Source organism: Amblyomma mixtum, chromosome 1, assembly GCF_055824585.1.
Source record: "Amblyomma mixtum isolate Tamu chromosome 1, ASM5582458v1, whole genome shotgun sequence".
Taxonomy (NCBI): domain Eukaryota; kingdom Metazoa; phylum Arthropoda; class Arachnida; order Ixodida; family Ixodidae; genus Amblyomma; species Amblyomma mixtum.
The window spans coordinates 205,409,519-205,437,392 of NC_143012.1; the positions used below are offsets into that span (position 1 = coordinate 205,409,519).

At 48.6% G+C, this 27,874-nt stretch overlaps 1 protein-coding gene across 1 annotated transcript; it reads right to left on the reverse strand.

The window, feature by feature from the left end:
- Nucleotides 1–1,249: 1,249 nt before the first annotated feature.
- Nucleotides 1,250–27,263, reverse strand: LOC149370621 (uncharacterized). Its single transcript, XM_089578249.1, has 10 exons — nucleotides 27,135–27,263; nucleotides 18,319–18,703; nucleotides 14,503–14,710; nucleotides 13,137–13,340; nucleotides 13,023–13,027; nucleotides 11,222–11,420; nucleotides 10,457–10,720; nucleotides 6,123–6,353; nucleotides 2,529–2,946; nucleotides 1,250–1,642 (listed from the first exon to the last, which is right to left on the reverse strand). The coding sequence occupies exons 1-10, from the start codon at nucleotides 27,261–27,263 to the stop codon at nucleotides 1,250–1,252; spliced, it is 2,436 nt and encodes an 811-aa protein (XP_089434375.1).
- Between the last annotated feature and the right edge of the window lie 611 nt (nucleotides 27,264–27,874).

Here is a 27,874-nt window from a genome sequence, read left to right on the forward strand (position 1 = left end):
CTGCCTATTCGGGTGCTGGTAACAGCATTAACTCTTGCGTTATGAACTGCTACACAATAAAGTAAGTCCCGAAGACAGGCGTGTAACGTTGAAGTGCTTTATGAGCTATAGCATGAAATGTAAGATGCAAAGGAAACCACGTAAAAAACTGCCTTACTGCACATAGAACAACACAAGAACACCAGAACACAATAACAACAAAATACGCTTTCACTTCGAGGTGCATGCTCGCTCGTGAAGGTAGTGTTCAGTGCACAAACTCCCTTGCCTCAGTCTTTTAGCACCCGCTTTTCCTTAATAAAAATTGTTCTACAGGCTGGCTACTGCGCACAGCTGAGGCAGGTTCAGAATTCCTTTTTTTCTAGGCAATCAGCAGAGCAGGCAAATAAAACCGTTCCATTTCACAAACTAGCAATAGTCGTGTTGAACAGGTAGGACAAATAAACATGCCTATGCGCTCCTGGCGAGTAATGCCCATAACACACTTCGAAACGACTCGCTCGGTTTCTTAGCACAGCAAAGGGTTGTCTAGCAATGGGCAACGCCTGCGGCTTATGGGGACCTAAGAGCTTGCGTATATGACAGCAAAGGTGCAACTCTCCGGACCATTTCCATTTTAATAAAGTAAGTGCAAGGAGAATGGGTCCGGCTTTACGCTATGCGTAGAGAAAGATCCTTTCCATTTTCAGAACCGTCAGATACAGGAGGCGGAGCCTCCGGTAGCACGAAACACTTTCCTTCGAAATCACTTGTTCCTCAAAGGTTCTGCCAGTCCCCTATTGCAGAAAGCTTGAACAGTCTTGGACGCGCTTTTAGGCTTAACATCGTGCACAGGGGTGGGGTTACTAGCAAACTGGGAAGTAGTGTCGTTCTAGAATGTGATATAAGAGAACGCTGTACTTTTCACGGAGAGGGTGTTATACTCATTTAAACTATACAATAACAGACAAGCGATATTTAAACTATACAAAAGCAGACAAGCGATAAAAGCACATAGCAGTTGCGGCACGTATATTGCCACGAGTGATGGTTTTCTCAAAGGTTTTGTGAGCTGCAGCAGCTTTCATGATTTAAGATTTATGCTAAAACACGTGGCCGTTGTGACCGTATAAAAGAGCACAGGACGCGAGACACATAAGAACGAAATGCGAAGAAAACTAAAAAAAAAGTAATTAGAGCATTAAACTGCAGCAACCGGCGATAACTAATAGAACACTCCCTCGTGGAAGATGTCCAATGCTCCACGCCTTCAGTGTCCAAAAAATGAGCACTTGGACGTCGAGGACGTCATCTTCGACTCTCTGGGACACTGGAAGGCTGCACCGAAGGGCTCCAGGTGCTTGAGAACCTCACCACAGCGCAGTCGTGATCCGCAGGTGCCGCGGCAGTAGACGAGAAAAATGAGCATCTCCGGAGAGAAGGCTCCCTTCACGCCCGGGAAAGAGAGGCGCTCGTCTCGCTCCTTGCTGGCCCCTCCGTTGGATGAGGCGCGAAAAGCGGTCAGCGCGACCTCCAGCGCGGCAACCCGGGTGAGCACACGGCTGTCGCCGCCGGTGCAGGCGATCTTGCGCTGGTACTCCTCGCGGCTCTTGTGGCCGATCCAGTCGCGGCGTTTGCGCTGGGCGTCTAGAAAGGTACCTCGCTGAGGGAGTGAGAAAAAGGAGTGGGGAAATATGTACATTAAAAAAAAAAACCCACGTTTCCCCCGGGTCGACAGTCATTCCGAAGAAAAAGCGGTCCCTCAGGCCGGCCGGAATGACCCAGTGAGAAAAAGAAACACATGTTTGCGAGCCAGTGACGAAGTACGCCGTGCTAATATCTAGCATTTCAGCTTCAGTCAAGCAGGCGTCTTTTTAATCTCTTCTACCCGCTAAGATTAATCCCCTCCCTCCCCTTCCTACCAAAATCTAGTGTTTGTCTTCAGGCCTTAGCCAGGCAGCTGTACAATGGTCGGCTTTCTTATCTTTCAAGAAGAAACAACGGCATTCGAGGAGCGGCTTGCGGATTACATAGCACTGTTTCCTCAAAAACTGCAGAGTCAATGTTACTCTATCGTAAAATATTTTAGACAAGAGGGAACACTTTTTACCCTCGTTTTTAGCGACGGCACATGTCTTACGTTACGAAAGGCATATATCTTACGTTACGAGCAAAGGTTGAGGAAACGTATTCGCCGTCAGGGCGTATAGCACGGGCACTGCCTGTCCTCTGTTAACCTGTGGGCTTCTTTCTATAAGGAATAATTGAAGACCGCATGGCTTCGGGCTGCCATAATCTGCTCATTACTTGTAATTTCACAATTCAGTGATAAAACGGCTTCGAGATCGTGACTTGACAAGCACAAAAGATTACTTATGCTGTTTTTCAAATCTAGCGGCTTTATAATACAGCCAACCTAGCAAAAACGCATCTGCGGCAATAGTACTGATAATAAACGGCCACTAGCAACCTGTCCAGAAGCCAGAGCTGTGCAACAAGTGATTATCCAAGAAAACAATGCTCCGGAATTAATCAAATATGATGCGCACCGTCATATCGAAGGCCGTGACCAGGTGTCTGGCGACCACGTACCCCAGGCCCCCGTAGCTGGCCGACATCGAGCTGTCGAGGTAGAACAGGGGCTCGGCGAAGGCGGCCATCTTGAGGAACAGCGAGTTCCACCAGTAGTGGTACTGCGCCAGGAGCGCCGGGGACAGGTGCCGATGAAGCAGCGAGTCGTCGAGGGGCCAATTGGGGAAGGTGCGCTTGTATTTCACTGCCGCCCGAATCCAGTGCTCGATGGCCGTCGCATGGAGCGGCGTCGCGCGCTGGCGGTTCCAATCGAAGGCGTCACGGTCGAAGGCCGCCGATCTCGCGAGGGCCTCGGTAAACTGGTGGTCAGTGTGGGGACCAGTACCAGGCTCCAGAGGATCAGTACCAGTCCCCTGGTCCGCTCCGGTTGGTGGACTGTGAAAAAAGCGGATATGCGCTCTATACCTAGGCCATTTGCAGAGCCTCAAGATATAACCATGACGCGATGTCTTTGTAAGAAAACCAGGGCAGGGTCACGTGACCAGTGGGTCCTATATAACCGATGAGTTACAATACATGCCCGCTTTGAAAGTTTAAAGTGACCGTACTGAGAGTCTCTATACTATGGCTTCCTGCGTGTGATACTGCGTGTGATCTTTTCACGAGTGCGCAGGTAACTCAGCCCTGCATATTTGTATCCTGCAATCTAACCTGTATATCTATACGCGCTAGAGCGGCCCTTGCCCATGAATTTCCGATATTGGGGCGATTAGCTATGGTGCTGGGGATTGCATGGAAGAAGGAAAGAGCAAAGGCCGTTACGTCACATTTTTGAAGCCGCCTCAGCGTACTTGCGCATGTGCAGGAGACAATGCAGCAGATGACATATCTCTGTTGCCTTAGGCCAAAGGCTTCCAAGTAGTCCTCGCAAAAACAGTTTCGGCAGCACTTTTTGGCGCGCAGCTGGGATAGCAAGGGCTCACCTCCTGAGTTTTCCTTCATCCATGATTCGTCTTAATCCGAGTTGCCGTCTCTGCCTAAACTAACGCGGATGCTCCCGAATGCCTGAAGCAGCCGCAGTTATTGTAGGCTTTTGCCTGTGTTTTGCGCCTTTTTTTCTTCTTTGTATTGACACCTTCGGCGGCTTAGGTTCGATTTCTGATGGTCACCTTAGCCACAGCTCCGCACTAACAGAGGGGCGCGCTGCGGCGGTTTTCCCGCTGTTTCCCTTTCGAGATTCCGCCGTGATTTTTTAGGGCGGAAACGGCACGGTTTGATTCCTCAGTTTGTTTGGTTTGGTTTATTGGGGTTTTATGTCCCGAAGCAACTTAGGCTATGAGGGACGCCGTAGTGGAGGGCTCCGGAAATTTCGACCACCTGGGGTTCTTTAACGTGCACTGACATCGCACAGTACACGGGCCTCTGGAATTTCTCCTCCAAAGAAATTCAGCCGCCGCGGCCGGGATCGAACCCGCGTCTTTCGGGTCAGCAGCCGAGCACCATAGCCACTGAGCCACCGCGGCGGGGCCCCTCAGTTTGTGTTAGGATTGCCGGATACACCGAGTGCGCAGTTGTGATAAAAATCACTGCGGATCTGCGGGCCCCTCTCTGCGAAGGCAGCATTCTTAGCTTCCTGACTTATTTGAACGCGAGAGCGTTAAAAGCTTCACAGGGAAAAAAATGTTTCGCCGTTCATTAAATTCGCCTATTGGCTGCACGAAAGTGACGTCACCAGATTGAATAATTATCAATGGCTGGAGGGAAATGACGTCACCAGATGGAAAGTGGCGTCATCAGACTAGACATGACGTCACCGGAGGGGGAGTGACGTCACCTTCGGGAAAGGCAACAACAGCTTCCAACAATATCGCACGGCCAACACAGTGTAATTGGTTGTAGCTGTGAATTTTTTTTGGGATGGGTTTAGTTTGCTATGCAAGCGTTCTGAACAATCGGCCGGTGGCTCCGAAAGCGCTTGCCGAACCCTCGGTATCTACGAGGCACAACATTGACTGGTAAAAGGCACGTGTCCTTGCAAAAAGAAAAGAACCGAACATCGCAGCTCTCTCTCGAGTCGCAGATTATCCAAACGGCGACAGATACGCTGAACCGTTGTGATGGCAATCTACCCCAAGTATACGATAGGTGTCTGGGATCTAACATGCGCCGTATTAAAGGCAACGATTTTCCGTTTCGCCTTCAATGTGAACAAGGCACCCGTGTGGGAGCCGAAACGTCATTAGGTTTTTTTGTTGGCCAGTGGATTTTATTTTTATTTTTTCGCCAAGCGTTCAGTGAGACGTTGATTTTTATTTTTGGTTGCACATTGATCAGGACTGCCGAACGCTTCGAGTACACTAATGAATGGTTTGCATGAGCTTCCTAATTGAGTAATTTTTTTGTGTGGAGGAAATTCTTAATAGCGATGGCGACCAATATTATTGGCTAATTGGCACTTCGGTGTGTGGCACGCTTTCCTGCCTCTACCTTTACCACAGCTTTTGTTTTCCCTTGAGGTTTAGTTAAAAGTACAGAAGTCTATAATCCCTTTATTTCGCACAGACTACTTGTAAGGTCTGCCTGGCTTAAAGGCGTCTCATCTCTTGGTGCCTTATCGAGTTTATGTATAATTTGAATACGATACTCCACGTTAATCTTGGCTACCACATTTTACTCTAATTGCTTGGGAGATACCAAGCTGTAGGCTAATGACATAACACTGATGGTAGTTGCTGCACCGTACGGACACTTCCAAAAATTACGCGGACACCGGCGAACACAGAATTCAGCAGTAAAACTTGACCCGTACTGCGGTAGTTCCTGTTGTCTTTGGTCAGTTCCCTTAAAGGGGCTATGCAATAAATTAATTGAGATTACGTAAAACAGACGAGAGATAGGCATTCCATCACTCGTCACCCCAGCGCAAGAATTTTTGAGCTAGCATCAATAATAACTAAGATATTGACGATTAAAAATTACGCTCCTCCTCTCCCCCCTCAACTCGTACGCGCGGGGCACCAGAAAAAATAAAGGAAACAGCTCTGGGACTGGGCCCCACCCATGAATACGTCGCTCGCTGACTGTCGCACCCAGCACCCCAGCAGCAGAGTCGGCAGCTTCTCTCCGGTCTCTCTCCGCCTTCCCGGAGAAGCCGCAGAGGTAAATTGAAGCCATATGCGCGAAGGCAATGCGCTGGCTCGCGCTTGTCGGAGGGGGTTGCGCGGCGGCACGAGCAGACGGTTTTCACGGCTACCGGAAGTGTGCCCGTGGCGTCGTGGCTGCCGTGGCTCTAGCGAATGACAGCGTGCGGTGGCCTGCCAACGTCCCGGGACTAGTGATGTCTATTTTCACGATTTTAGTTTAAAAATCGGTCACTACGAACACACCAATCGGCCGGCGATTTAAAAAAAAAACATATTTTTTAAAAATTCATAATAAATTGCCGGCTCAGTTTCGAAGACTCTTACTTGGCGTGAATGCTTCTTAGCATTAATTGTAAGCACTGAAAACATTTACAAGCGACTTAATTCTTTGCATAGTCTCTTTAAGTTAATGCTCGTCAGACGAAGTGTCGTCTCTTAAAGGGTGACTTCAGACGTCCCGGGACTTACATTGCTGCCTGTGAAGATTCCATTACGGTTCGGGAAGCTGTGGAGACAAACGAAGCCGTTTCGCCTGCGTTAGGTATTTCCGTCTCGCTGCTGTCTTCTGGGCCGCTGCGGGGCGGCAGCGGTGAGCCTGCGATGTTGAAGCGGAACTCCGAAGTCCAGGGCTCGAACTCCGTGGCCTCCACAACGGCGATCGCCTCCTTGCGGGCCTCCTCGTCGAACCACGGCAGTGACCTGCTCGAGCGGAACAAGGACATAGCTGGATTACGTAACCAGAGTAATTTGCATTATTATGATGAATTCCAATGGCAGATCGCGACCGCTCCGCCGGATCACGAACGGAGCGCGTAGCTCCGGCGGAGACTGCTCCCTCCAAATCTGCGAATGGAGTGCTTGCGCACCCCCAGTTAATGCAATAAAGGTTCTACGTTCCGGCAACATGGCCGTGTCCGTTGAAGCGGGGCCTCTGGCTTCACTGCTAAACTTGGCACCAGCGTAAGTAAACGACAGACACAGAAGTGGCACACGGGACAATCGCCGCAGCCGGTCGTGATGGGAAGCAAACGCGGGGAAAGGATATGCATACGAAAAAAATTTTGCGCAGAAACACGAAGACCAAGCATAGACGAGCACAAGGATGGGAAAGGAAGACGTCACGCGGGTCGCTGCTCTACGGAGCGATCCGGGATCGACGCCTGATCCCGATTTGCCATTGGAACAGACGACTCGCGCGCTCCCATTTTTCCATTGCAATACGATTGCTCCAAACAGAGCAGAAAAACTTGGTCCGCACCTGCTATTAGAATTCAACATAAATCATGACCGCTTGAAGGTGGGCCCACGCGATCCGGAAGGAACCGGAATCGTCGGCCGGAGTCTCGGTTCTTCAGTTGTTAAGCCTAAAATGCTTTAAACTTGGATTTTGAGCAGTCTCTCTCTAATATATGACCCAAAAACATCGAATGCATAGCCAGAACCGAACGCTGAAATAAAGCCGGAAATTGAGAGCATTTTCATCCGAAATGAAGTCATATATCAGAAAAAATTGACGGACGATTACCATAGTCCGTAATGCGAAATTTGAGCGCAGCTCTTCACACGCCACGAGCCAACAGTTGCAGGTGACATGTTACACTGCTAGCCACTCCTCCGTTATCTTCTCGTGGCAGCCACCTTTTGGTTGTCCAGTCCTCCGCTCTCGCCGTCGCAGGTGGCGCTTCGCTGTCACGTGGCATGATACGCCGACTACGGCGACGCCGACGACGATGACTACGATGCGGAATCGAAAAACTGGCGCCTATTAGCTGCGCTCTAAAACAAAACCAGAGCGCTCAAAGCTGCATTCGAACGGACGTCGGTGCGAATCCAGTAACTTGCTTTACTGACACCACCCGATAGCAAGCCCTGTCTTCAACTGACGGTACAGCTCACCACGGTCTTCTCTTCTTTAGTCTTCATCCACTTATTCGTGGGACATTAAACCACCCATTTCTTTCCACTGCATCGGCTTCTCCCAGGTGCTCGTTCCTCTTCTTTTTAGCACCAGCGCAACTGTTTCTTCCCAGGCCACTCTCTCGATGCCTTCTGAACTTGCGTAGCGTGCTGCGACCTCGTCCTGACACCCAGCGTAAAACAGAGGTTTTCTACATCTCGATCCTATCGGCTGCACCAATCGCGGTGTTAATTTACTTATGACGCCGCTATTCCCCCCCCCCCTTCAGTGATTTCATTCGATGTTCAAGCGAAGGTGTAGAGCGTGGGTCCCGTAACGAACCTTGGAGGCGCACTTTGCGACTGACGACTTCGGCACATTGCGCACGTCTTCTGGAGGTGATGCGGTCCTAAGTGTTTCATGTAGTTTATTATGATGTATACAAAACTTGATAACATTAAAAGCGCCTCATGAAACTCGCTTCAAAACTTTCCAGGTAAATAGTTCAATTTCACTCCAAAACCCACGACTCCCGACCACTGCCGACTCCACAAACGACAAATCCTTCCTGACCGGTGGAAACCAGCTTCCTGCGCTCTTTGTCGTGCACATCCATTTTGTCACCCTCCCTTCCTGTGTTACAAAAACATAAGAGAGCCGAATCTGCATCGCTTCGCTCATTGTTTGAAGGAAATAAAAGAAATTGCGACGACACTTTGGCAACTAAAGTGTTGAGAGGCGAAAGCCGAGGACACTATGGTGTGACGACTTCCGGTGGATGTGACGTCACACCGTTCGCGTGGCTATATTGATACCCAAATTATACATCTTTCGGGGATCTTAAGTGTCAATTACGCTTAATTACACATTTTTTCATCTAATTTGACACAGATCCGACGTTTTTCCGACCATTCTGTGACAATTTGCACTATGCCGCGATGACTTCCGGTGGATGTGACGTCACGGCGTTCCTGTGGCTATATCGATACCCAAATTATACATCTCTCGGAGATCTTAAGTGTCAATTACGCTTAATTACACATATTTTCATCTAATTTGACACAGATCCGACGTTTTTCCGACCATTCTGTGACAATTTGCACTATGCCGCGATGACTTCCGGTGGATGTGACGTCACACCGTTCGCGTGGCTATATCGATACCCAAATTATACATCTTTCGGGGATCTTAAGTGTCAATTACGCTTAATTACACATTTTTTCATCTAATTGGACACAGATTCGACGTTTTTCCGACCATTCTGAGACAATTTGCACTATGCCGAGATGACTTCCGGTGGATGTGACGTCACACCGTTCCCGTGGCTATATCGACGTCCGGGCTATTTCGACGCAATTTCGCCATTTTTGCCTAGTATTAACTGATTAATCTACAGTCATCAAACATTGCTTTTGGGTTCATTTTTTTTCTCCTCTATCTGTGTAACCATAGGTTTTCTTCTATCTTTTTTAGTTCTCGGGTTAAACGCGTGTGAAACGCTTGTCTAACGGACGACAGTAAGAGCCATTAAAGGCTTTAGCCTTAAAACGGTGAAGAGGAAGGGGGTCCGTATACAGGAACGGGGAAGTGAAGGCCCGTGGTTCTCGTGGTCCCAGTGGCTGGACCCATTAGTCGACTTCGAAACGGGTTTAACTCAAACCTCTACGACTGGGCGCACTCCTCTGGCTCAAAGCCCGAGCAGCCCGACTGTACGCACAAGAATTCAGTGCAGCACAGGGTCGTTTTCTTTCCAGCAAGAGCCGCTTATCCTCGGCGGTGCTTGAACAGCTGAAGTTGATTAGTGCCTCACTGCGCAGTGACGTCTTCACGTCGGCTGGCGCTAAAGAACGCGAGGAGCTTTCTCATGTGCCGACCACAACACCACGCAGTTAGTCCTCAGCTACATCCCCGCTTTTCCATTTGAGCTTGGAGTTTACTCAAAAATACGAGGAGGAGACAAATAATACATAAACGCGAACTCCATTTTCACACGCTCGGGACAAATGACTAAAAAACAAATACAGCACCCGTCTTCGCCACTACATGCACTAGTTTTTGTACCACCCAAGAGCTCGGCAGGGCCAAGAAGCGAGCTTCTAAAACACTTCGAATTCTTGGTAGCCTACTGTTCCCCACATTGGTCAGCAGAGACGCGAAAACTCGATAACGCGGTAGCCCCTCTGGGGGCCGGTCCATAGGTTTGTCGACTTCCCCTTGCTTCCTCGGGACCACCATATCGGGTCTCCAGCGTGCTTCGATTCAAAACTGGAAGAATGAGTTCATGGCCAACGACGCCAATGACGGCTTTTCTGAGACAGGAGCTCCTTAACGCTATAAGGTTGAAACCGGCTCCTCCGTGTTACATGCGCCCCAAAAAGTAAACTGCAACTCGATAGCGATGGAAGAAGTGCTTCCTGCAGCGCCCTGTAGCAGCGGAAGTGCGTAGAGACAGCAACGTTCCGGTGGACTCATCGTGCGGGTTTGATTCTCATCATATCCCCGCCATGGACGAAGCCGCATTCCAATCCACGTTTGTCAAGGAGACGTTTAATTCGCCATGCAAGGATTTATTTTTGATGTATTGATTCTTTGCCGCTTACTGAAAACTCAAGAGAACAACTACTTTCCGGGAGTGTCCTCGCTTGCCCTCCACGGTGTGCTATTGATAAATACTTGTACGAAGAGCCTTGAAAGCCCCCCTGACGAACACTGATGGAAGTACCGCGTGACGGCGATAAGGCAAGCATAAAAAACGCACGACGGGTCCGCCGTGTTCTCGCTTTCTGCTTGCAGAAAGCAATTTGGCCACCGCTAGCATGCTCCATTTTACTTTTGGGGGCACCTCTATAGGACATGTAGAGATCGTACAGAGGATCTCCAGAGTTGCGCGTGAACTCGCGTGTACCTTAGCAGCGCTGTGGTCGTGTTCCGGATATGCGCGAGCAGCTGGGCCGCCTGACGCATCCCGTCCGTTCCCAGCGACGCCTGCGCCCTCTCAGCGAAGAGCTGGCGGCGGAAGCGGCTCTCGGCGAGCGCGTAGCAGTCCATGGGCCGATTAGACTGCGCCAGGCTCATGCTGCCGTACGAGGCGAGGCCCCCGTCCAGCGAGGCGAACACGGCGAAGTGCTGCGCGAACCACCAGCCCAGCGTGTAGAGCACGTCGTCGTTGCTGAGGGTTGGAAGAGGAAGGCAAGGGTTCGGTTTTGCCTCAGTCGGTTCTCATTGGTGTCTAACTACACGCCCGTGGATAAACGCTCGGTAGCTTATGTGAACGAGTCATGAATCTGACGCTAAACATGCATGTCCGAAGCATGAACTAAGGGTTTATGTTCATGCTTTGACGCTTCATGCTACCACGCGAAATTTCTATTACAAACTTTTTCATCCTATGGAGACTTTGACCCCCTTGACAAAGCAAAGTATATTTGCGACGCCAAACACCAGCTGTTAATTTCTAACAGGTATTCATAAAACCTTAAGCATAGCATCGCCGCCTTTGAAAATTCTAACCTCAAAACACCTGGGCATTATAAAACAAGCACCCGACAGGATATTTGCTGTACGGCGCCGGTGTCGTCCAATGCGTGTTTCGTGGTGAATACATTCATTGTGCAGTTTGACTTAATTTCAGTGACTCCATTCACCCTAGGTTTAAGTTCGTGATTCTCACCTGAAATTGCCAAATATCTGGTTCATGCTGACGGCCAGATCAGCGTCGTCGACTAGCACGTTGTCGTTGGCCTGAACGCGGTGCGGACTCAAGAACTCGTTCAAGTACGCAAGCCAGGTCTCCGTGCCGATGTTGGGCGTGATCTTTGTCGCCAGCGCGATAGGCACCTGAAGCACCGTCAGCGCGTCGCCTTGCTGGCCTTCACTGCGTCCAAAGGCGTAAGAAAATGTTGGGGAATTAGTGTTTCGCCAACCCGCCTTTTCACCTAAGTCTTCAAAACGCCAACAAACAATTTATTGTTCAGCCACCCAAGATCTCAATCACTGTGCACTTTACAGGCCAGAAGCAATTTACAGTTGAGATGAAACATGAGTAGATTGTCGCAGTTGCTTGGAATTATTCAGCACATTAGCTTACAGAAGTTTTCGAAACATGGAAGCCGGTAAGAAACTCGATTTCTTGCTGATCTAAGCGTGATCTCTTGGCCAACTAGCTTTTCACGGGTGGCGTCAGTGATCTTAGCAAAATACGAGTGCATCGTCATTAGTTGGGAAGAAATGTGGAATAATTATCTACATGCCTACGATGTCTGTCAACTAGTCTGTCAACAAGTCTTATTATACATCTTTCAGACTTTCATTGTTGAAACTTCTGGCCTCCTACATTGCGTTCCCTTTAATATTCTGAATGCTATAGAGATGAACATCGATGGTGAGGGGGCACTTGGGACTACTTTATTACTTTCGTGTAGCTAAATGCTGGCAATGCCATGATAACAAAAAACAGCTGCATATCAGGGGTGGAATTTCAAGAGCATTGACACGTTAGAGATGTCCGTGAGGGCCGACGCTTTGGGTTTGGTTTGGTTTCGTTTATGGCGGTTTAACGTCCTAAAGCGACTCAGGCTCTGAGGGACGCCGTAGTGAAAGGCTCCGGAAATTTCGACCACCCGGGGTTCTTTAACGTGCACTGACATCGCACAGCACATGGGCCTCTAGAATTTCGCCTCCATCGATACTCGGCCGCCGCGGCCGGCATGGAACCTGCTTCGTTTGGGTCACCAGTCGAGCACCATAACCACGGAGCCACCGGGGTGGACGTTCTTAAGTTGTATCTGACTGCAGTCAAGTTTCAGGCTAGCTCATTACAGGAGTCACGGCGAAAGCCTTTTATGGCTCACACTCGCGGTGTTCGTCCATGCGCTGGAATTGTGCCAACTGTGGCCTCTTCTCCGCGCAACGGCGCAACATCTACCCTCCTTAGCAACCGGCACGTCGATGGGACACAGTAGCGGTAGAATGAGCGCGCACGCGTCGGCGGTGGCAGCTGCACCGCTGCTCTTTCGACAGACGTCTCGTTGCAGTCGAGTAAGTGAGACGCATGACTCCGAAGCGGCCCAGTGATACCGCTCCAAGCAGTTCGGGGAAGCGGCAGCGGACACCGGATTCCCCCTATACCAAATGCCAGAAGAACAAGGAGCGAATGCGCATGCACCATCTGAACATGTCACCAGATGCGAAAGAAAGGGGGGCAGAACGGACGCGGCTTTCGCAAAGCACACTTTAGAATTTCCGAAGTGTTTTCGATAATTTTTCGAACCGAGTGTCCGAGTGTTTCACTCTGATCTTTGTGGATTCAGAATTTGTTGAATGAGCGCTCGGAGGCGTGTCCTCATTTTTCAGTGCGCAACCTGCATCGAGGTGTAACGCTCACCATGAAAAACTAATGCTTTAGCCTTCACAGCATGTAAGCAGTCTTAAGCGTCCCCTGATATTTTTTCCCTCTCAGCTAAGATGAGAACTTCCTCTTATAGCGTGTCTTTATTTGTATTAGCTTATGTGCGCCAGCAAGGCTTCGGTTCATTTTAAGGAGAGCATTCCGAGCAATGTTCGCCTCATTTGTATCTACCACGCACCTCGTGCCCTCCGCCCTGATGATACTGTCCATCTGGGCCTCCAGCTTCAAAAGCTTTGGGATCCGAGCACGCGATGCTTCGGAGGCATGAAACACGTTGTGGAGGTCCTTTGCGTACTGCAGGAGGCTGTCCACGTCGGCGGAAGCCTGCTGGCGCTTCTGCCACTTGTCCATCGTCTTCACGTGGGTGAAGGAGATGCTATACCTGCAATAACGCGCGCATGTTAACAGAAACAAATTATATTTACCAAGACGGCTTATTCAAGCTGTTCTGATTGGAAGAGTTGTGCTTGGGAACTCCGTCGCGCGCTCAAAACCCACCTCACCCATGACGACGGAAAGTAGACCGCAATGGCAGCTTTTCGCCCAATATGTTCAGAGTATAATGAAACTGCGAGGACCGGTAAAATTTATAGCAGTTACTCCTTTCCTATGTTTTCTTTTAACGGTGAATAACATGCGAATAAAACAAATACTCTACGTAGCGAGTTTTGCCAATGGCCAGGACGGCCACTGTGCACAAACGAAAAACTTCTTGTGTCGTTCCCTGTTCGGTGTAAAAACATTAGACTAAAACAAAATATTCGACAGAAACACGCCTGGTAGGGAACGCACTGATTACGCGGGAGTGCTGTGCTTGAGACCCAATCCCGCAAAAAAGCCCGCAAAAAAGGCTGCTGCTTGAATCCAAGCATAGTCAGTCGACGCAGAGAAGCGTTATTACTTCCCTAGGCTGGATTCTTCGTGCGTACGCGCATGCTTAATGCCGACAATCAAGCAAGCAAATTTGGCCGTGCGCGTGTTTAAAATCCTGGCTTAACCTTGCCCCAACCACGCACTGATGAGAGAACCGAGCAGGTTTCGAACGGTCCGGTTTTGTCTCAAGAGTCTTGGTTGGCACTAATTTTCTTCTTTATTACCTTAGTTATTTGGCGACACTGCGCAGCGTATTAAGGCACGTGCGGCCAGCACGCATCTCCCGCGCATATGCTCTGTTAAACAAATGTTGACAAGAGAGCAAAAGAAAGGAGCTCGAATCGACAGCTTCGAGACGTCTCAAGTTGGCTCCCGAAAAGGCTAATTGCGGAAGCAGTGTCCCCCCGCTGCGCAATTTTGGTACACAGCGAGCACGTTGCAGGCCTTGGCATGAACTCGCAGAAGACCGCACATGAAGGGCAGACATGGCATCTGCATGCGACCATGCAGATGGCGCTTCTGAACTGCCAAGTGATCATGCAGCATCTCTGCCGTGATGAAAACGAGAAAGTGCAGTCTGACGCTACGTCTTCACTGCAGCATGCACTCCTTAAGGGTCCGGTTTAGCTATTCGAGCGTTCACTAATGTCGAGCGTACGACGTCCGCGTACCGGGTCTCGTTGGGCAGCTTGCGCAGGCTCATCTCGAACCAGAAGGGCACGCCCCAGTTGATGACAAGGTCGAGCACCACGTAGAGCGCGTGGCGGCCGGTCGAGCCGTACTCGGGCCACAGCAGGCCCCGGTCCAGAATGAAGGCCCTCAGGTCAGAGATGCCCTTCTGGCTGGGCTCCATACACGCCTGGTACAGCGCGAAGGCCGCTGCGAGGTCCAGGCGATGGAAAGCGGCCAGCTGGGCTGCCATTACTTGCACTACTGAGAGTGTACTCTGAACTCAATGAACGCTCGGGGATACTCACTGAACAGACCCGCTACGAATTGCTGCTTATTTTATTGGCATGTGTACAACCCTAAAGAGCTCCTAAAAGTGTCACTAAGGATTTTTACACCCACCACTACCGTGGCATCTCTCTCTTCTTTGAATCTCACTTTCATCCTACACCCCCCGCGGTTCTGCGTCTTTCCTTTCCTCCCTGTTCTTCTCGCCATGCCAGCTCAGGCGGCGGCTGGGTCCACGGAGATACGAGGCAGTTACTGTGCACTTTATTTTCCTCAAAAGCCGCATCCGCGCTGTTCAATGTCACGCTTTGACGAGCTGCGCAGCAGTCCACAACAGACGTTTGCGAAAAGTGTACGCCCTGCAGTATAAAGAGAAAGGAGTGAAAAGGGATTAAAGTTGTCCTCTAGCACATTCCTTTCTATAAGAGGGACTGCGCTAGAGGACACAGATTACTCCCTTTTACCCCCATATAGGCGCATTCGTGTTTGGAATGTGGGAAGCAGCGACCTTTTTTTCAAGAACGTCCGAAATTGCACCAGTTTCCCGAAGACAATATTTAAAATAGTTTGGTAAATTGTATGAACTTGAACTAACTTTGGAGAACGAAAAAAGTGCCGTAAACTAAGATACGCTGCTCTGAACAGCAAAGAGGTGGTGTCCCTGCGTTAGCCATGCCGTCTTTTTTAAGAACTTGGTTACATTTAGCCGGGACAATACGCATTTAAATTTGATGTCAATGTCTTCTCTGTTCCCTTACTAAACAATTCTGGAGAAAAGCATTTTTTAGCTGGAAACCGTTTAAGAATGTAATTTTTCACATAATGAAAGATTTCACTGTAACAATCCACATATCCGCAATGTAGCGAAATACATTGCAGCTTAACGGCTCTTGACGACAACACAGTCTCTAGACGTTACCGAGAAATACTTGTAACAAGAGAAATCTTCTATGGCTGCTGCATTTGCCACTCCTTTTTCCAGGATAGTGGACAAATTTCTCATTGGGTATCAGCAATTTTCACGCACTCTTACCGATAAGTGGAACATCTACCTTCATTCGCGATTTCCACGGCCCGTCCCTTCTATAATAGTAAGCAAAAGACAAATTCATACAATTTTAATGCGTGAGCAGTAAAGTCCTGTAAAGAGAAAAAAAATCACGGTATGTGTGAAGCCTTTCACATTCCGGAAGCGCCCACCGGTGGGTGCACAGCCGGGCATCCTCCGGGAATAATACATCCGGGATTAATAAATCTCCCATTTCCGTGACTTTGCCAAACCGTGCCCTCCTAAAGGCCTCCCGCCCACGCACCCATTTACTTATACCCTCCAGAAGCCCAGGGCGCACGAGACAAAATCAAACCTCCACCCTCTATACACCTTCCTGAAAGCCTTCTCGCACATAGCAGAGAGGCGAAAAAGTGCAGCCCAAATCATATTCAAAGACGCAATGGGCCGCCACGGTGGCTCAGTGGTTATGGTGCTCGGCGGCTGACCCGAAAGACGCGGGTTCGATCCCGGCCGCGGCGGTTGAATTTCTTTGGGGGAGAAATTCTAGGGGCCCGTGTGCTGTGCGCTGTCAGTGCACGTTAAAGAAGCCCAGGTGGTCGAAATTTGCGGAGCCCTCCACTACGGCGTCTCTCACAGCCTGAGTCGCTTTGGGACGTTAAACCCCAATAAACCAAACCAAACTAAAGATGCAATGGGAGACGGTCACTATAAAGCCGAAAATGAAAAAAAGCGCATAGAAAACCAGTACTTAAATGCATATTTGTCGCATCACATCGTACGGTCGCCTACTAATATTTTTTTTCTCAGTTAAAATCAGTTGTTAGGCTTGCTGTGGCTATGTTTATGGTTGTTCAGCAGAAAAAAAAGAGAGATTTATTACTGAGAGATATCGATTTCTAAAAAGAATGTTTTTTTTTCGGAAAACTCGAGGCATCAAAACCAAACAGGATTCGGTGACCATCGTAGCGTAGCCTCACATATCCGGCATAGAAATAGCTTATGGCATCGCCGTAGTAGGTATGCAAAAAACCGCCGATGGTGGCGATAGCTGTACTTAAAGGCGCAGTGAAGAGGAATCTGAACTCGTCTTTTTGCCGCGGCAACTCGATCTACACGTTCCGAGCATTCTTAGAAACTTCGATTTATTGCCCTGTGTGGCCGATTTCCCTAATTAAATCGGATTAACATCCGGCTCCCGCCTTTCTTTTTTTGAATTCCCCGCGTTCGGTGGGAGTCGACCAACGCGTGGAGTGCCTTTCAGCCAGCTCCGTGGAGGCTTTACTTTCGCTTTATTTTGTTTTTTAGGTTTCCGTTACTAAATAGTTTCATTCGCAGATAATATAGCCGCAAAATAAACCCGCAGCAATAAAAATACGCGCGGACTATTTTCTACTACGGATTACTACGTATTACTCCGCCGATGGCAGAGCGGCAAGCCTCCACGGAGCTGGCTGAAAGACACTCCACGCGTTGGTCGACTCCGCCCACCGTACGCGGAGAATTAAAAAAAAAAAGGCGGGAGACGGACGTTAATCCTATTTAATTAGGGATATCGGCCACACAGGGCAATACATCGAAGTTTCTAAGAATGCCCGGAACGTGTAGATCGAGTTTCCGCGGCAAAAAGACGAGTTCAGATTCCTCTTCACTGCACCTTTAATTTTCTCCTCTTTTTTTCTAGCTATTGAAACCTCTGCTTTCAGCCAACTTACCACCTTATACTTTGCGGTGAAAGTAGCAATTTTCTTTTGTTGTCATCTGCCCAACCATAGCATTTGTTTGTCATTTCAAAACAGTAGAATCGCGATAGAGAACTTCAGTTTGTCCTGAGCTGTTTGATAAATTTGGGGGGACACAAAGTCGCTGATTACGCGCTAAAATGCGATATCATGGCTCTGCATCCACCAACCAGCTTGCGATATGGGACTGGCCCACTCCCATAGGCACCACCTTTCCATTAGTTCGTCGATGGTTCGACTGCAGTTTTACGGTTGACTCAAATTACGACCTACAATTCTGTGCTAAATTATACGCAGATTAGAGAGTAACCCTCCCCGTACTTGTCCGACAATTTGGAGAGTTACGATCTTTGAGCCGAAGGCACAGAGCTGGGCAAGGTGCATTATCTAGGAAGCGATGATGCGTAACATCTGAACGGCAACGGCCTCTGTCATTTTTGGAGTCGACTGACGACATTGAAATTCGATCGGTTTAAATTCTATTCTCCTTATATTCCTTCGTAGTTGGCGCAGTCGCCAGTACCAGTACTGGCTATTGTCACATAGTGCTGACGGCAGTCCAGCATTCAGGAAGGCAGCGAAGCACAAAGATTCGTGGCGCTGTTATTGGACTTTTCGTAGTTTGCCGCCTTTGATGACGTCGCACCGTTTCGACCCATCGCGACTTTTGTATCGCCACTTTTTGGGTGATGCCGAGTTTTCGTCTCGAGGAGTCACCTGACTATCTCGAAATAATAGCACTGCCCACATTATGCTCCTCAACGAGCGCGAAAGCTCACCTTCGGGCTTCCGCCTGGTCTCGAGGTAGGCGGCCCCGCGCGTCTGCCACTGGGCCACCATGTCCGTGACCGTGTCCATGGCCAGTCCGCTGCCCCATCGCAGGTGGCTGCACACGTGCGCCTCGATGTCGTCGCAGGGGTGCACGCTGTGGTTCAGTCGGCTGAGCACAGCGGCGGCCAGCAGGTGGCACGCCGCGCTGTTGCACGACGAGCTGTGCGCCAGCTTCCTCGCGCCGACTGTCCTGCGCATTGCGAGGTATGCCGGCAGCAGGAACAGCAGCAGCGCCACCCCCAGCGCAGAGGCCAGGGCTACGGCCTTCCAGTGGATGCTGCGACCTAGGCTGTGGTCCTCCTTCGGACTGCTACCGTGCGCCCCCTCAGTGGCCTGCAGGAGGGTTCGGGTAAAATGATAGGCACGTTGGAAAATGCGAAAAAGGGTTTAAGACTCTCAAAATTTCGACCATGTGGACATAGCATGGCAGTTTCTGCCCTTTCAACCCTCCGAACAGGATATCTTGCTTTCTAGCCATGTTGTTTATTTACACTGAGTACAAGCTGCTCGTGCGATGCACATTTGGCGTGTGCACAGGCACTGCAGGTGATCGACACAGTGCGAGGTAAGGGCTTGCACTACTGCGAGAGCCACCTCACATCAATATTCTTTAAAAGCCACCAGCGAGGAAAGAAATGCACAAAAGTCACTAATACACAGCGGAGGTAGGGGACCACTACACCTCAGGCAAATGAAGCTACGGCCGGCCCGCCAGCCCGCCGCTCATGCCAGCATGGCGGTTGTGCTCGGGATAGTAACGCAATGGGGCTATTTATCCAACATGGCGGCGCCCACGAGAAAATGGCGTTGGCTTGGTGAGAGCGGAGGAGTGTCAACCGGAGCGTGGTTACCAGAGGAACCATTCGGAAAGTGCTTATCGTCGAACGAAGAGATTTACCGCGTAAGCACGAGGGTATGGAGGGAGCTCAGGAACACTCAACCAGGCGTATTTGCCAAGCAAACCACCCGGGTGATGGTTACGTTGGTAGGAGAAAGAGGAGAGTTACTGTTGAAGGAAGAGGCTGATAAAGTATACTGGTCACTGACCATGGCCAAAAACAAATGGCCTTTCGGAAGCGCTACGGCTCTCTTGTTCACAATGAGGCAACCGGCTGGATGCCGCCGGTTTTTGTAGCTCTTAGTAGTGCTTTTAAATAATTTGTTATATATAGGGTGCAGGGTGCCATCGTTCTTCTTTAGTCTGTTAAGTGTCTGCATGATAAATTACTCGAAGTTTCGTCGGTTTGACACAATCTTTTCCATTGTCACTACCGTTGCTTCGTCCCAGTTAATCTTGAGGCCAGTTTTCTTCGCACGCTCGGCGATTGCCTTCGTTGTTATTTTTGCGTTACGTGCGTCGTTGTGGTGTTCTTTCAGGCGTCTCGTGAAGTCTTTTGTTTCTCCTGTGCACACTGATGAGCAGTCGGTGCAGGCAGTTGTGAAAATGACGCCAGGAAACTTACCACTAGAGGGCCGATCCTTCACGTTGACAAGCTGAGTCTATATCTTGCTCATTGGGACATGCGCAATAGTGACACCATGCTTGCGGGAAATAAGCGCATGCTACATGCTGATTTCTGGAACATACGGTACCGGAGATCGTTTCGTTATCGTTGTGTCATCACTTCAGCTTTCCCTGGAAGCAGGCTCCTTCGGAGGAGCCAATCTCCTTCCCGAGTTCCAGATGAACGGAAACGGATAGCCGTTCCTTTCCAAGTCGTTTTCGATTATTTCCATCTCGTGGTCTAGAACGACGTCTTCACAGCATACTTCCCTAGCACGGTAGATTAGAGGTTCCACCGCTAACCGCTTGTGATTGACTCGGGTGCACTAAATAAAGATACAGTGCACTCTAGTGCACTGTATCTAGGTATCTTCCACAGTGCGTCGGTTTCCGTAGACGGGAAAAGTAAGGCCGGTCGGAGTACGGGTTACCACAGTGTCGAGGAACACAAGGCAGCCGTCGGCCTCTTGCCCAATAGTAAAGTTGGCTGAGGGTTCATATGCGATGAAGTGATCGAGAAAAGGGCCCATGTGCTTTCGGTCTATGACGCAGAAGCAGTCGTCCATGTACCTCAGAAATATTTTTGGTCGCGGCTGGAAGGCGGCCAAAGCTTTCCTTTCGATGGCTTCCATCGCTATGTTAGCCGTTGTGACCGAGGTGGATGCCTCCATTGCTCTGTCAAAACAAAAGTCTATTGGTGGAAGCTGCTGCTGTATGTAATATAAGTGTTGCCGACACAAAAAAGCAAAAGTTGGCAAAGTTTCTCTGCATCGAAAGGCGTCCGCTCTTGCCACGAGCTATCATTTTCGAGTCGTTGCTTACATGCTTCAACTGCAAGATCAACAGGTGCGCTTGTAAACATTGAGCAGACATCGAAAGAAACCCACTACTTGGCGGAGACGAGTCTTAGGTTTATGCACCTTTTGACGGTGCACTGTACCGTTCATACACAGCAGCTGATAATAAATTGTTTCACGGACTGGAGAAGTCCGTTCAAGATTTTTTGCGAGCCTCTTTTGAAGAGACATGTGCACGTTTGTCATAGGGCCTTTAGGGAGCCGGCAGTAAGTGGTCTCGTTTTGCAGCATGGCCTCCATTTTTTCTTTGTATGAAGATCGGCCAAGGATAATGATAACTTTACCCTTATCTCCCCTTACGATGGCTATATCCTTGCTAGCCTGCAGGCTCCGGATTGCCGAGCGTTCATCTTGATCGAGAAAGTGCTTTGACGGCGTCTACTTCATGCAGGACAAGAAATCTACCGCCTTCGTCCGAATTTCGTCCAGAACGTTTCGTTCCAGAGATCGTACTGCCCCTTCTATGGCGCACGCAAGCTCCCAAGCAGCGCAGATGATCGGCTCAATACTGGAAATGCATGGTTTCACTCTGGTCCTACGAAGGACCGGAATGAAACCATCCATTTCTAATATTGGGCTGGTTATCCGTGCTGCTTGGGCTTTCGTGATTTCGAAGAGGGTACGAGGAGAGAGGACCGGAGTGAAAGCATCCATTTGCAACTCTGAGCCTATAATCAGTGCTGCTGAGCAGAGCGCAGGAACGCGGAAACGAAGGGCAGCTGCCGTGGTAAGAACCCGGACGGTAGCTGTCGTGGAAGGAGGTGGAAGAGTATGCCGTCAGCGGAGGGCTGGCACGCTCCATCTGCGGCAGCTCTGTCAAACGCGCCGCCCGAGTAGAGCCTCAGAGGTGATGGCAGCGCACCCGGAGTCCTAGGAGTCCTAGTAGGAGAACGACTACGTGTGTAAAACAAAAAAGAGTGTTCTAAATGTGTACTTTTATGCATCTCGCTCTCAAATACTCTGCCTTAGTTTATAGAAAAATGAAAATACCTAGGCAGCTGTAGCTGAATCTCAGGTCGCGGTGTTAACCTGACGGAAATAATATACGTTTTTTTCATTGCAAGGCTGGGCCGCGCCTGCAGGAGCTCCACTTCATTTGTAGGGAAATAATTGGAATTTCGGATGCACACCTGTCTTCTTCTGTTTTGGAATTATAAAGAAAAGCTAAGGCTGAAGTAGATATATTCGTCTATCATCACAATAAAAGTCAATAAAAGTCAAAGCCAAAGCGGATGACATGATAACCTTGATTGACAGCTCTTCCAATGTTATTCCAGCTAACGAATGTGCGTCTGTACTTAACGAAGTTTTCCTGCGCAACTTTTCTTCAACTGCCAATATTACGCTCCAATCTACGCACAACAATGTTTATCCAGCAATGTTTCCCATAACCATTGAAGCAGGAGGCGTCGAATCAATAATTTCATCTCTAAAACCATCTTCCGCTCCTAGGCACGATTTAATCAACGCGAAATTTCTGAAAAACACGAGCTGTTATTCTTCCATTTTTCTAACAAAGATATTCCAGCAGTCGCTCGAAAAAAGTTCTTTGCCGGCTGAATGGAAGGTAGGGAAGGTGATCCCACTCCATAAATCAGGTGACAAGCATTGTCCTTTTAACTACCGGCCTATCTCGCTCACTTGCATCCCATGTAAAATTCTAGAACATGTCCTTGCCCCAAATCTAGCTAGCTTTCTCGAATCTAATTCATTTTTCTCACCATCGCAACATGGCTTCCGCAAGACTTATTCATGTGAAACACAACTAGTATCATTCACGCATCAGCTAAACGTCATCCTTGACCGCTGTTCACTTGCCGACTGTATATTTTTAGATTTCTCAAAAGCATTTGATAAAGTATGCCATAACCTTCTAATGTTTAAGTTACATCAACTTAACATTGATCCCAAACTGCTTGCTTGGATCGAATGCTTTCTTTTTAACCGTTCGCAATTTGTTTCTGCTAATGACTCAACCTCGCAGCCAAGTAAAGTACAGTCCGACGTACCTCAAGGGTCGGTACTTGGTCCTCTACTTTTTTAATTTACATAATGATCTACCCTCTTGTGTTTCCTCTAACATTCATTTATTCGCAGATGATTGCGTCATCTACAGGGAAATAATTTGCGACGATGACATATCTTCTCTTCAAGCAGACCTTAACGCTATCTGTATTTGGTGCCAATCATGGTCAATGGAATTAAACATCAAAAAATGTAAATTTCTGCGTGTGTCAAGAACTTCCGGCCAGCTACCTTCCTATCACCTTAATAATGTCCCTCTAGATCCTGTTTCTTCTTACAAATATCTTGGTATCCATATTACTAGCAACCTCACTTGGTCCATTCACACTTCTTACGTAATTAATAATGCTAATCGCATGCTGGGATATCTAGAACGTAATTTCTCTAAGGCACCTTCTTCCCTAAAACTACTTCTATATAAGACACTGGTCCGCTCAAAGCTAGAGTATGCTGCAGCAGTGTGGGATCCCTTTCAACAAAACCTAATTCACTCATTAGAAATGGTCCAGAATAATTCTGCTCGTTTTACTGTATGTAATTATAACCGAACTGCCAGCATCTCTGCAATGAAATTAAATCTCAGCCTGCCATCTTTAGCAACTCGCCGTGAAGCCCTTAGACTCTCACTTTTTCACAAGATATTTTATCATCCTTCACTTCTCCACGAACTGATCTCCCCTCCCCAATACATTTCATCAAGGCTAGATCACAATAACAAAGTCGGAATTCCATTTTGCAAAACCAATGCCATGTTTCAGTCATTTCTTCCGCGCACAGCTGCTGAGTGGAATCACCTTCCTGCATCTACCGCTACCATTACTGACAACCAACGCTTCAAAACAGCATTAGAAAACTTTGTATAAGTAGGAGCATCATCTATTTTTTTTTAATTCTATATTCCTGTTGTTTTTTTGTACGAGCGTTTTGTTTGTTTGTTTTTCACTGTATTGCTGCGCTGTATTTTGTGTATTATATACTATTAACCAGCACACCAAGAACCCAACAGCTAATAATGTATAACTAGGAGCAATCATTTTAGTATTACTAATTAGTTTGCTGCACTGTACATTTTTTTTCTGAAATTTTTGTAACCACTCCCCTCTATAATGCCTCTGGGCCTGAGGGTACACGAAATAAATAAATAAATAAATAAATTGAAATTCTAGCCTGTCTCATCCGCTCGTTCAGCGCAGCGGTGGCCCAGTGTTTGAGGTGCTTGGTTCTATCTCCAGTAAAACCGGGTACCCATGGCTGAACCAATGAGTACAGGCTTTCCCCTGGCCTGGTACTCGGCTCCTTTTGGGTGATCGCATGGCGTGTGGGTCTTCCTTGAGTAGACGAAACACACCTTGTGCCGTGGGGCTGTCTGGCTACAGATGCCCTTACGCCACAAAAATTGATGATCATCTTCGTCAGCCCGCTTGTCTGTGTCGCTTGCCATTAGCTAGTCCAACCGCCGGACCTCGAATGCATTTTCCCAGACAACAGTACGTACCCCTCCGTATGTCTCAGTGGTAATGGGTTGCCTGCCGGTTCTAATGCCATGTTTGAAAAAATCAAGATTGGCTCATAATAAGTGGAACTCTCCTTGAACCAACATGCCATGCACAATTAACTCTACCTACACTTTTTACTAAAGAGTACATAAACAAAGCGGACCCGAAGCAAACGGCAGCTGCTATGATCCGTGTGGGGACTAATCAGAAGGCCAGATTATTAAGCTCTCAGTAGCGTTTGCTTGCACAGTAACATCTTTAATGACCCGTATTGATTCTAGTGAAAAGATATGCAATCGTGCCAGGAAACCTAACGACCATTACAGACTGGGGGTTCGAAACATTGAAAACTGAAATCTGGAATGGTAACTGCAAATTTTTATATGAACTGGTTCGTTTACAATGGTGGTGGTTAGGCTCGTGCATCAAACACTATTAAGACACTTGGCTGTATTGCCATTTTGGTAGGACCGCATCTAAAGTTCTTTCCGCTGCATGTCGCTAAAAATGTCAGCATGTCCTTTTTAAGAGGAGGAAACTGATGCAATCTCTTTATGAGGTGATGAAAAATGACGAAGTTATTCTGATAAAAATATTGCAAGATTCTACCATGCTCGTCAGTTCAAATGTGTCGGAAAGAGGGGGGCATTATGCGGGGTTACACGCTACCAAAACAACACTATGGAATGCTAGCATTTTTTTTTTCCAAAACTTTTGCCAAACATTGCACATCACGTAGTGTCAGCTGAAGGATGACTCAAAGAAGCGGAGCTTTACTAAATCTTTTAGGCGAAAAAGTTGCCGTGATTGAGACAAGACTGCAGAACGAGGGTCTTTTTCTATAACCCTAATCGCCGATTTCCAACAACGTTTGCAGTCACCATCATTGTGCGAAGCACCCTACCTCACCACCGTAGCGGATTCTCTGTTGTTCTTTGGCAACGTTTTTCTCATCTGTGCCTCTGTTTAGTGATTCTTCCTAGCTCCGATATTTACCTTTCGTACCAGTTACACGTCCTGGCAAAGGACACGTAGTATTTAAAGGCTTATTACACAAAAAAGACGAGCGAAGCTTGAGGATCTACACAAAGGTACCAGGCCTGCGCTAACATCGGCGAATATCTAGACCCTCCTTTCTAGCGCAGCTTCAAAGCCAATGCACCCACTTTCATGCGCTGCAGAAGGCGTTCTTGCTATGAAATGACCAGCCGTTTCAGCGATGGTGGCGGCACCACACGGCCTATTTCTGAAGCAGCAAACTGGCGATTCGTATTCGTGGCGCGAGCGAACGCAGGGCTTCGAACTGTGACCATATGCGCAAGAAATTCGAATATTCTTGCTACTTAATTTGGCATGAATTATCAGCGGTCACATAAGTAGACGTATTGTTCCTCTCACTAAGACAAAAAAGTAGAAAAAGCGATCATAAAGTAGGTAGGAGCGCAAAGAAGCTTGTTTCAGTTATTTAGAGTGTGTACGTCAGCGATGTTTCTTGACGCCTTAACTGCTGGGCGAGTTGGTGCAAGAGAAAAGAAAAAAACAGCGAAAAAGGACGCAGAACCAGAAGAAGTGCGTGACTGGCGACAGTCTGTGCGTGTCTTCTCATGGTCCTGCGTCCTTTTTCGCTGATTTTTCTCACGTGTACGTTCTTGACGCCGCGTAGCACGTTGTCGTGCTTTTCTGTAGAGTGTACTGTTTAAAACGAACGCTCATACGAAAGGTATGCTGGTGATGTCATGATTTTTCCTTCAGTTTAGTGTGTGCTTGACTGCGACGTTATCGTGTCGCAGTTCTGGCACGGCTGACATGAAGCTGCAGTCCATTCACATCGCGAACAAAAACATCTGATCTGCTCGGCCCTTCCACTGATCCGGAAACGTGATGTGAATGGCGGGAATTCGGCAGTTTCTCGCATCATATGCGCAAAGTGGCTGAGTAACAGCAAATGTTTCTTGAGGATAGCGTCACTCGATCACGTCCTCAAGTCCAAAGCACATTACGATCGCTGATTCATATTGTCCAATAAAGCTCGAACAACTTTCTTCACCACTACTTCCCGGAATAAGATGTGGTATATGGTTTATGGGGTTTACGTCCCTAAGCGAATGAGGCTATGAGAGACACCGTAGTGAAGGGTCCCGGAAATTTCGACCACCTGGGGTTCTTTTACGTGCACTGACATCGCACAGTACACGGGCCACTGGAATTTCGCCTTCATAGAAATTCAACCGCCGCGGCCGGGATCGAACCCGCGTCTTTCGGGTCAGCAGTCGAGCACCATAACCACTGAGCCACCGCGGCGGCTGGTATAAGGTTTATTTTTTTCTTCTGTTCCCGGAAACATGACCGCTCTACCCTCCATCTAAACTAACAGCAGCTATGGTTGGTATAACATCCAGCGCGCACCAATTATAATTAATTGCTTCACGGGAATGCGCCAGAAAACGAAAATGATATAAGCTTAGGTAACATGCGCTTTCAACGTTTTACTGTGCTTAGTTTGGAGCATATGTCAACCTGGCAAAAATGTCTCTAGCACTTCCATGCTAGTGATTCGATGCGCATCTCGGCAAAGATTTGTTTAGAGCCTGCAGTTCTGCCAAACTGAACCGTAAGCAGTTTAGGATCTGTGGCGATGACTTATGCTGCTGACGCAGCCACTAAATCTCCCCAGAATCCTACTAGGGCGTCAAGCAACCGCAACGCTTCTCAAGGCGCACGCTTTATCAACGCCTCTAACGGGGCTATCAACGCCTCTACCGCCGTGCCGTACTGAAACCGCATCACCTATGGGAGCTGGAATGACCGATTGGTGGATGAAGGTGCCTTTTCTCTCTGTTACTGCCGGGACAAACAAGAGCTATTGTTTGCGGACGCCTCACCAGGTTGCGTAGTCGGCTTATCACTGCCTCGTCCAGGGCCGTTTGTCCTGATGACGCCTTGTGGCGGGCCAATTGGACGCTGCCCGCGGACCGGCGCCTGCTGCGGTCCGGAACCAGCAGTCCCTCCATGTCGCTTGCCGCGTTGCGTCTGCCTCCCACTCGGTCTTGCGTCTCCTTCGCCCCGTGGTGAGACCGAGAATCGCTGTCTGCATGTGGCGGTGCCGGCGACTTGGCGTCGGCGAGTGGAACAGCCTCGGAGCGACTCGAGGGCTGCGTTCTGCTGCGCTTGCTCTTCTTCTGGTCTCGGCGGCACGCGCGCACCGCGTGGCGTGATGGCGATGCGAATGCACTTCTCAGCGTGAACTGCGCTTCTCTTCTGAGAGTAAATACATTTAATTGCAAAAATATACTGTATTGAAGAGATGGCTATGTATTGACCTCTTCTTAGTTAAACCTTCATTCATGTTAAGAACAATTTTAACGCGTTAATTTAAGGAGCTCGTGTCACGGAAAATCCGGCGTCGTCGATGTCGTTGACCGTGAGCAAAAAATTAAAGAAAAATTCCCAGAGAGGCAACCTAGGAGGTAGGTGGGCATGGGTCAACTAACCTTGTGGTGTCACCATCACAACCTGCCCACCGGATTATGAGCGAACTGCGCACCGTGGAACGTGGAAGTTAAATTAATGATCGGTCGCTCGGGAAGTGCAAGCCGGATCGCACAAGCCCCACCGATGACAG